At 41.3% G+C, this 10,947-nt stretch overlaps 1 protein-coding gene across 1 annotated transcript; it reads left to right on the top strand.

Moving 5' to 3' along the window:
- Positions 1-2,705: 2,705 nt before the first annotated feature.
- On the top strand, positions 2,706-7,640 carry LOC146339994 (isotocin receptor-like). Its single transcript, XM_084811817.1, has 3 exons — positions 2,706-2,738; positions 3,832-4,925; positions 5,399-7,640. Exons 2-3 carry the CDS (start codon positions 4,043-4,045, stop codon positions 5,596-5,598), a joined length of 1,083 nt encoding a protein of 360 aa, XP_084667943.1. The 5' UTR covers positions 2,706-2,738; positions 3,832-4,042; the 3' UTR covers positions 5,599-7,640.
- Positions 7,641-10,947: the final 3,307 nt, after the last annotated feature.

Consider the following 10,947-nt stretch of genomic DNA (forward strand, 5'->3'; position numbering starts at 1 on the left):
CAATTCACAAAGTCAGAGAAGTATTCCCCCTGAGTTTAACTGAGCAAAATCACCTAATTTATATGAATGTTCTCAACAATTGTATTGATACTGCAATATGCATTGCAATTTGATGAGTTGGCTCAAAATATTTTTAACTGGTTGATAGCCCCACTTTCACCACAGCACAAACTAAGAGTCAAAGCTAGTGCAATGTTGTCTTCTCTAAAGTAAACTTTCAAGGATCTTGGTTTTGTTCTTTTTCCTGTCAAGACAAACAGAATTCCTTTCCCCTCATCAGGGGATGTCAAATGTCCATCCAAACTAAGCAAAAGCTTTCTGGATTTCTTCCAGGCTCCCAGAGTCTGCACAGACTCTGCTTCACAAAGCCAGCAACTGAGACAGAACTCCTCAAGAAAAACACCATAACGGGCAAGATGTACCTCATGTCATAAACTAAGGGAAATAATGGCAGCAGTGCCAAATTATGTTTTGTATTAGCTGAGTGATGCAAGGACTGTGGTCTAACTCACCAGCTTAGCATTTTTGGTTTGTGTGTTTCTTTTTAACATAATTCTCTTAAATATTTAAATATCAGAATGGTATTTGATATGTATGCTCAGGACATAATCCTACATTTCAAATTCAAATATTGGCTCGGTTCTAGGCGCCCAATACCAAATTTAATTGACAAGAGAAAAAAAGCAAAATATGTTTTGTAAATTAATATATTGGAATGAAAGTTGGTGTGCACATTCATGACATGATTCCATATTTCAAAATGTAACCCTGGCTTAACCTCTACCCCATTTTTGAGGGCTGGGGAGACATACATTGTAATGCGATATATCTCTTGAGTGACCAGCGAGCATAATGACAGTTAATATATGTTTATGATATCATTCTCCATTTTAAGTGTGAACATCTGTTTCATCTCCACACCTGTTTTCAAGAGAAGAAAAGATGTAAAAAAAATTGTACTGTAATATTCACCTTGAAGGCATAGATCAGGGATGTCTTTACACTAAAGAAAAACCCCTTTAATTAATTACACTGTTTTAATTGCTTAACATTCTGAGTTTAAAAGGTGGTTCATTAGTTCTGGATCTTTTTGAGACAAAATAACCAGGAAATACCTCTGGATGTGCCCTGGAGGGTAATGATGTCATGAAAAGGATCCGCAAACTTCTGCAAGTGAGCAATCTCAATAGCAGGATAAAAGCTCCATGTGAAGGAGCCCCAGGGGTGGACAACTTGCAGCCCTAGCTCCACAAGTGGCCTTCTTAGCCTAATTTCAAAAGCCCTCAGCATGCAATCAGTTCTGCCAGGGAAGGGAGTGATCTGTCCCTTCCCTGGCAGCCTGCTGTGCAGGAAGGAAGGGGGAGAGAGGGAAAAGAGGGTGTCAGAAAGAGATAGGGGGGTTGTCAGAAAGAGAGAGAGAGAAAAGGGGGTGTCAGAGAGAGAGAGAGAAAGAGAGAAAGGGTGACCCACCCATATTTGTCTCTGGCCCTGCCCACTGCTGGCTTCAGCCCTGCTCACTCTCAACTTGTCGCCCTGACAGATTACCCACAAGGCGCCGGGGCAGAGAGAGGCGCGAGGTGGAGGGCGCCGAGAGGAGGCGCTCAGCCCGCTTGGCGCTACGGTAATGGCTGCACCCCGATGCCCCACGGGTAAGGGGGAGAGCCTCCCCTCCTAGCCCATAGGCTTCAGAGCTTTCCCGCCCTTCTCCTCAAAATGGGGACCAACTGCATAGATGGAGCTTAGGTTAACTTGTTAGGATACCCTTTGCAGTTTCTTGCTTAGTCGCTGGCAATTAGCATCTGAAAGAGTCATTAAGCTGTAAAGGAATAAAGCCTTGGAGAGAATCCCTTTTGTCTGTGTCTTGTTTGGGCTACTGGAGGGGACTTTAAGAGGCAGCTAGGGCGCTCCAACACTGTGTGCCTCCCGGAAATATTTCAAGAAAAGCCTGTTAAAAAGGTATTGCAATGTGTCGTAGAACTACAACCTGTAAACATGAGAAATTCAGGACATTATGTGTGGCATGCCATTCTCCTGCCAAGCCTACAGTCTTTTTCTAATACAGGCACTTTAGTTTAAGCCAGTGGCAGCTGGTGGCTCTGTTTTCGGTGGGATTGTGAATCCATTCTGAGTTTCAGTCAGAATCATCCAGAACTCTAAAGGTGCTATCCAAGGTGCTGAACCTATTTTGGAGGCACCTTGGATGGTTCTTTTAGAGTTCTGGCTGATTCTGACTGAAACCCAGAATGGATTTACAGCCCTACCAAAATCAAAGTCACCAGCCTCCACTGGTTTAAACAACATTAATATTGAACACACCATAAAACAGAGCTGTAAAACAGTGTTATGTTTTATGTTAAAGTTAAATTCATTAAATCCTTCCCTTGAATGCAAAACATAGTGTTACGATTTATGTTAAAGGGAAGAATGTAGTGAATTTGCAGGAATATCATGTACTTTAGCAGTTGCTCTTAAGAATCACATAAATACAAACCAAATGTTAGCTGTGGAATAATTTTAACCCATCAAGAGCCAAAGTGAAATAGTGTTCATGACAACTGGTGCAAGGACATCCTCCTTCTCCCCTGCCCCGAACGAAAGCTGGAGAAACAGTTTTTTGCCACTCAGTTATTGCTATGCCGCTTTAAGCAGCCAGGGGGGTGATTATTTTTGAGGACTCGGTGGATTCATCTTGCCTTTTGCACACTGATTAACTGGACGTAACAACAGCTGCAAGATAAGTAAGTATTGTGGCTCTTTTTCATAAATATGGAAAGAATATTTGAACCATTAGTTGGTGGAAATAAGAAAGAAGGGAGCATGTCTATTCTGTCTATGTGATGTTTATGACAGTGGGGGGAAAGCTAAGAGAGGAATATTCCAGGAATTTACACCCAAATCTTACACACAGTTAGCTGATAACAAACAATCCACATGTTTAGGATTTTACATTTTAGCCATGCTATGGGCTGCTTTATACAATACGTGGCAAAACATCCCTGTGGTTATTTCTGAGTGTCTCCTCACTGAGAAACAATCTATACAAACCTGCTAATTGTAACTATATAAAATATACACTTGCTAGCACATTTTTCTTGTCTTCATACATTACAGTTTTTAGCTGCAAACTGAAACATTTTGTGGGTACATCTTAAAAAGGTAAATGTCTGAAGTATCCATGTCCCCCCCAAAACAAATATTAGTTTCTCTAATAGAAAATAATGTAGCCCACCCCAAGGAAAGAAAAAGACAGGACCACTTTCTAGGGATTTTACAAGCTGTAGCTATTAAAATAGCATCTGTAGTTTTCAGATCTGCATTCCCTTTTTCTCAAGTGAAAAATAAAAAAGTGTGATTTTAGGATATACAGTCTATTTCACATGCATTTGCTTTGTGACTGGGGATGACTGGGGTGTGGAGAAGGATTGTTTTTAGAGACATTTTCTCATCTCATAGTAAATGCACTCAGTTTTGGGAAAACCCAGAATTAATTAGAAAATATGGTATCCTCTTTGAATACACTTAATTTAGCCAATTTATATTGTCTTGGGGTCCAAGAATGCTGAAAAATCCATTCCTAGGGGTACAGCTTTTCCACGTACAGATGTAGAAACATTTGTCATTAGTCGACCATAAGTATTAAAGTACACAGTTGTCACGTAGATACTAGGCAACAGTCCCATATGTTAATACATAAGCATGGATGTCACTGCTATTGTTTTGGGATTTTGATGCCAATGGGGGAGGGTCACTTTCTTTAAGCCAACACGTTTCTTTAGATGTATACATTTAACTGTATTGTCCCCCCCCCCCCAATTTTCATCTTGGCTAAAGCAGCTACAGCCTCTCAAGTTACATAAAGCTCTACTGGTTGAGAATAAAGGGGTTTTCCCACCCCTTGGAGGATGAGAGAGAGTTCAAGTTCATGGGTGTATGAATCCATACGTTTCAAGAAACATTAAAACCTGAACAACTGGCAGTGTATTTACTGGCTTGTCCTCCACAGCTGCCAACCTAGGTGACAGTCTCAGAAAGTAGCTCCACAATGAAGAATTTCTCATTTTCTCAAGACAGTGTCTATGCGTCTGAAACAAATGCATCTGAACTTCCTGAAAGACAACCAAGAGATGAACAATTAGCTCAAATAGAGATCGCTGTGTTAGGAGTACTATTTATGGCAGCATCTGTGGGCAACTTCATCCTCATACTGGTGTTATGGAGGAGAATGAAACTGTCTAGGATCTATGAGTTCCTGCTTCACCTCAGCATTGCAGACCTGATGGTTGCATTCTTTCAAGTCCTTCCTCAGCTCTTTTGGAAAATTACAGATGTTTTCCTGGGTCCAGACATCTTGTGCAGAACCATCAGTTATCTCCAGCTGTTGAGCATGTTTGCCTCCACTTATATGATAGTAGTTATGGCAATGGACAGATTCCAAGCCGTATGTTACCCCATGGCCTCTTTCCAAAAGAAAGGGGCTCTTTGGAATGCTTCCATCTGCACCAGCTGGTTTATCTCTTTGGTCTTTAGTGTTCCTCAAGTATTCATCTTTCGGAAGAATGAGGTATCTCCAGGCCTATTTGACTGCCAAGCTGACTTCATTGAACCCTGGGGCACAAAGGTGTATGTGACTTGGATTTCTGTGGCTATTTTCTTTCTCCCTGCAGCTATCCTCACCATATGCCATGTTAGGATTTGCAGAGCAATCCACATGAATATGCATTTGAAAAGCTACAATGATTTTCAAGTAACACATCAGAAGCAAATACTGCCATCCCAGGCAAGCAATGCAAACTGTATGTCAAAGGCTATGATCAAAACAATAAAGATGACAGTGGTGATAGTTGTTGCTTATGTATTTTGCTGGTCACCTTTCTTCATTGCACAGTTGTGGACTGCCTGGCACCCCGGTGATGCTAGGACTGAAGGTAAGACGGCCCTTTTTTGATGAATGATTTCATGTGTTTTTATGTTGAACTTTTAAAGTACTGTTTTCTTTAACTTAATAGAACTTTTGTTCAAAACATGTTATTAAATATCCATCTTGAAATATATCTAGATAGTTGCTGTATGTTGCTGTTAAAGAATTATGTTTTATGAACAACTGGGATAGATTAAAGCACTTACGCCATAATGCACTAACGATTTGAGACATTCCCAATTAATTTTTAAAATAATCTATAATGCATGTGAAAAGCTACATTGATCTGATTCTAAAACATTTAAAATGCATTTTGAAAATGTGACAAAATATTTTTAAAGACATTTGAAAAACCCTCCTTGCTGGGAAACAAACCTACCGTTAAATAATTGGTTGAAGATCAATGGAACAAAAAAGATCAATTTTTTCAATGTATTTATATGTCTTCTATGAATGACTTGTAAATTCTTTTCCTTTCAGGTCCAGTAATAGCCATTCTTATGCTCCTAGGGAATCTTAATAGCTGTGTTAATCCATGGATTTATATGTACTTTTGTGGCCAAATACCACATTGTTCAAAAAACAAATTGGACAACACTGCAGCTCATGAAGAGTCTACAGTTACAGGCAGTGTTAACTTGGGAGATAAAGAAGCTGAAGACAATATCACGGCTGTGTAATTATAAACTGGCTTTATAGCTCATGTTTATTTGTGCCATTCAAATTTCATTGAATAATTTTTCTAATTTGGGTAAGTACGTGTGTGGTAGAAAAGGTTGCTTTCAGAATATACATCTTTTCTTTAATTTTGAAGCAAATATCTACAAAAGGGTTTTTAAAATCTCAGCACAATGTAAGAGACAAACTAGTATTGTGCCCAAAATTTCTTCCACCTTTTTCTCCGACCATCTCAATGAATTTGATAGAAGGGAAATTTCTTTCGAAAAGAAATTCATTGGAGAAGAAAATTTTGGATAAATTCTCATGGGTTGGGTTCGGTGTTCTTGTGCTTACCTTACTTATTAGGTGGCTGAGGAATGTGTGTGAGTGTCCTGTCTTTCACTGCACAACAATCTTTCTGGCGACTTGTACCCTCCCCAGCTTCCTACACCGATTAAAGCCCAGGGGACGACATCATGAGGTAATTCCTCCCATAGCGCTTTTTCAGATCAGGAAGCGCGGGCAGCCGAGGAGGCTGCAAAGCAATGGGAAGGTGTAAAACAGATAGAATACACATGAGCGCGTGCGCGCACAAACACACACAGACAGACACACACACACCACAATGCCCTTGAATGAAACTAGGTATGGGGCATGGTGACGGATGCAAAGTAGTGACCAGGCTGCCAACTCATTTGCTGCTGTTAATAGTGAGTTCCACATCCAAGAAACTGAGAATTTCTCCTTGCCCTTGAGAAATGCAGGGAAATTGTCCCCTCATTTTTTTCTGCCCACAAATAGGGTAGAGAATTTCCAGAGGTCATTTGTGCACAGCTCTATCTAAAACCATTTTGACCATGCAGACCCTATACCCCAAACTTTGCTAGTTGTTTTGTATGCATAGTGCTGAATTCCACGCTGACAAAGGAACCTGTCAAACTACATATATTTCCTGACACCCCTGAGTTCTGTATCATTTTCCAGTAAGTTTGGTGTGCAAAATAATAATCTAAGAAAACCTGGGCATGATGAATGCATATCTGAACTCTCCTAAGGCTTTTTTTCACAAATTTTATTAAGCACACTTTTGGGTGATATAATAATACTTGGCATTTGTATTATGCTTTAGAGCAGCACATGGGAAGATTTCAGGCTTTCCTAGAAGGTCCACCAACTGGAGGACCACCAACCTGAGCCAGGTGCAAGATAATGTCAGGAAGGGGTGGGGAGGCAGGTAACATGGTGCCTCAGAGGATGGAACTGATTATCTACAGTACCCATGAGTTATTTACAGTACCCAGTACCCATACACTGGGTTAAGCTGAATATAAACGTTCTAATCTACGTTTAAATTACTATAGATCAGAGTTTCTAGCATTCTAATTTAGGGTGGTGGAGAGGCAGGGAAACTTTTGCTGCTGTTAATTAGTCTAGTAGTAGATACAGATCTACCATCTGCCCACCCCTGCTTTAGAGTCAAAGTGAACAACATTATTGTTAGGCAGGTCAGTATTATGTGTCATTCACATTTTGCAGGTAGGAAGCTTAGCCTGAGAAGATAGTCACCACTTCAGAATGTAGTTTAGCACACACAGAAAATTCAAATGCAGTTCTCAGAGTCACTTCTGAGAAATTCTAAGAAATAAAACTGTGGCTACAAGAGCTTGAGCTAGCACACTTTGTCATGTACGATCCACGTATGCATGAAAGTGAATGATGAAAAAGAATTCGAGGGAGGGGGCGTAACAGAGATAACCGAAAAGAACAAAGGAATTCTAGTTTTCCTTGTTTCAGTTTATATCAAGGGAAATCAGGTACTTAAAATTTTCTTGGGATCTTTTGCAAATGTTATTAACTCCCTTTCCTAAATAACTGCTTTAGGACTGAGCAATACCTTTGCCTCTATTTGTTAAAATTGTAGACATTTTCCATGATTTCAGCCAATATGTAAGAGTGCACAGATTTTAATGCTGTTAGAGAGATGAAGCATGAATGATGATCTCATTACATTTTAGCAAATAATGTGGTATATAAGTCTTAATAAATAATAATACGTAAATGTACTTAACATCAACCCATAGAGGTAATTCCTATCAGTTTACATGGTCAAAAAAAATTGTGGAGCCATTCTACAAATGTTACCATAGCAGTCCTTGAGCATTGCCACTTAGGATTCAGTATGAATTGATTGGCATTGTTCATGCTGATTTTGTGATCTGAGATACTGTGGGAGTAAACTGTGTTGGCAATTTCTCTTGTATAAATTATCCAGCAGGCCTCAGACTGTTTCCAGGTATGTGATTCTGTTCATGACATAGATCCTCTGCCCTGTGCGGTCTTGATGAAAACCTTGTTTTCAGGAGCAGAACTAAATGGAGACTAAAGTTTGTCTCACCCATTAATTATTTTAGTGCAATCCTATGCATGTCTACTCAGAAGTAAGTTCCACTGAATTAAATGGGTCTGGCCCCTAGGTAAATGTGTATAGGGTTGCAGCCTTAATAGATAAGGCTCATGTTTTCTGCCTATTAAATCCTATAATGTTTGAAGCATGTACACACCTTGAAAAAAGAAATCTACACAGCTGAAATACAATGAAGAGCTGCAATTGGCCCTGGCATATATTTGCATTGTTTTGGATCTTACATCCCTTCTCTGATCACATAAGGGAGGGAAGACACAATTTCCAGCAGCTCTGAGTTGGATTCCTGCATTGAGCAGGGGGTTGGACTCGATGGCCTTGGAGGCCCCTTCCAACCCTACTATTCTATGATTCTATGATTCCCCCTCCATCTGCAGTCCTCTTGCAGGATATGCCACACCAGTTGTTCCCTCCCAACTCTCAGGAGCAGATTATCAGGGGTGCAGGGGCCTGCAGAGAGACAAGAAGGTGGGAAAGCCTCGTTCTGTTCTGGTTGCAGAAGGGAAGTTAGAATCCAAGCCCTCGTGTCTATATATGTTTAAACAAAGATGAATATAGGCTTCAAATATTACTGTTTCAGAGAGTACCCAGTGCGGGTGCTGGTTTGAAATGTATATCCTTTAAAAATGGCAACAATTGAAGCAGCCTTAAGTCAAGGTGTAGAAATAGATCCCTGACTTATTCCTCCAAGGAGTGGGGAGTCACTTAAGTCTTGGATGTAATGAAAGCAAAATAGGATAAAGGATTGCTGAACAGACGGAATCAAAGGGGTCGAAAGGGTGAACATGGATATGCAAAGTGCTAGATGGGATCAGAAGTGAACTGTTGAGTAATCCAAAAGCATTTCCTGTGCTCTTCTTGTTGGCTGGAGCCAGCACTCAGGTAAACATAGTTACCAAGTATGTGTTCCCCATGAACAAAGGCACAGTTATGCATAGTGGTCCAGGAGTAGCCATTTACAGAGTCAATTTCCTTGTGAAGGAGGTGTACTTCAGACATATGGTGGTGGTCTTCTCTCCTTGGTTTTGTCTATAAATATATAAGATGAGCATTGAGTAGCAAGCAGGCACCCCAAACTGGTAATGCTGGGCTTTAAAGAAGCATCAGTCCCACACCCACAGCTAGCAGCACATCTCAGCATCCCTTCCAAAAAGGCTGCTTCTTGTCAACCAGCTTCAAAGTCCAGATTTGTGTCTTCTCCACCAGGTGTTAGCAAAAGGCAGCTCTCCAGTGATTTTGGACTTTAACTCCCAGTAGTCTGAACAACAACAGTCCCTGTTAGAATGGCCAATGGTCAGGAATGCTGGGAGCTGAAGTCCAAAACATCTGGAAGTCTTCTTTCTGCTTACCTGACTACATTCAAATTGTCATAAAAATGTCTCAGCCTGTAAAAGCAAGCATCTGTATAAAATCCTAGATAGTCTTTCCTCACTTGGCACAACATAACAAGATGCTGAATAAATTTGAGTTTCTTGTTGCACGTATGCCTTATAACACGTGACCCATCCAGTGGTGCTCTGCCGCAACTCATGTTCCCACTTTCACTCGCCCCATTACCATTTCTGTGGCTTAGTGGAAGCTCTGGATTTAAGAGGAAGAAGCTGGCTCCCATTAGTGATGATATGAGCTAATTGCCCTGTGTGTGTATGTCCCACACTGCATATTCCGGTCATCTAGCGCTGTGGGCTACATTCAGTGTAGCATGAGTTGAATCATAGGTAGCCATCAACTAGGAGGAGCCAGGGGTCAGAACAAGAGCCACTAAGGAATATCATTTCCCAACCTGAACAGGAAGATTTTACAGTTCTTTGTGATACGAGAAGTGAAGAGCTACCTTGAGTGAACAGAGTCACTCCAGAACCAGGAGCCTTTTAGCGTTAGGGCAGGGATGGGCAACTTATTGGACTGCAACTGCCATCATACCTCACCATTGGCTATGCTAGCTAGGCTGATGGCACTTGCGGTCCAACAACATCTGGAGAGCCACCAGTTGCCCACCCCTGCTTTAGGTAAATGCTCCAGTTTGTAGCTCTGGCAGCTCCCTGCATGGGGTAGCTGAGCACAATGCCACATGTTCCTGCCAGCTCCTGACATCTCCCCAATCCAGAGATAGAGTCAATGAAGAAGAAGCTTCCCTCCTGTTGTAGAGGTTGGAAGAGCTCCGTAAGTGCAGTTCTGAGCAAACGTGTCTGAGCTAATTCCATGCTCTGTGAGTGGTCTCGGGCAAATCACAAACTTCCCAGCCTCACATGTGAATCATCTATTTTGTGAACCTCACAGCGAGCTTTGGCTATTGGGTGGCATAGTCATGGAGTTAATAAATAAATAAAATAAATAAATACAAAGGTGAAGAATAGTGATGTTTGTTATGTGGAGAAATAAGACTGACTGATGAAGAACTCTGCCCATTAAAATTGCTTTGTAAAGTTTTGTTTCTCCTACTTCTATCTCCTCCTGACTGGAGTACTAGTAGAAGTGTAAGTCTGGGTAGAATAGTAACAGATTAAAGCTCATTGGTGGCTTCTGTGAAGTGTTGCAGAGCTGTGAAAGAAATATTCACTAATCTCACTGTCAGAGATGCAGTCCCTGGTCCACCTGACCAGTTACCCTATAGCAGGCATATTGAAACTTCAGGCCATTGGTCCATCAAGCTCAGTATAGTCTACACCACCCTTCCCCAAAGGGGCGCCCTCCAGATGTTTTAGACTACAACTCCCATCAACCTTAACCATTGCTATGCTGGCTGGGGCTGATGGGAATTGTAGTCAACACCTGGAGGGCCCCACCTTGTGGAAGGCTGGTCTACACTGACTAGCCATGACTCTCTCCAGAGTTTTAGACAGGGGTCTTTCCCAGCCCTACCTAGAGATGCCAGGAATTGAACCTTGCAAAAGGAATTGAACCTTGCATGCAAAACACATCCTCCATCAAAATACAGCCCTTCCCT

This window comes from Heloderma suspectum, chromosome 7 (assembly GCF_057233095.1).
Source record: "Heloderma suspectum isolate Gila_16-S chromosome 7, 16-S_ref, whole genome shotgun sequence".
Classification (NCBI taxonomy): domain Eukaryota; kingdom Metazoa; phylum Chordata; class Lepidosauria; order Squamata; family Helodermatidae; genus Heloderma; species Heloderma suspectum.

Excerpts from the sequence above, each read along its gene's own strand:
- LOC146339994 (XM_084811817.1), top strand. The coding sequence starts at position 4,043 with ATGAAGAATTTCTCATTTTCTCAAGACAGTGTCTATGCGTCTGAAACA. Across the intron at positions 4,926-5,398 it reads CGGTGATGCTAGGACTGAAG|GTCCAGTAATAGCCATTCTT; the intron begins GTAAGACGGCCC and ends TTTTCCTTTCAG.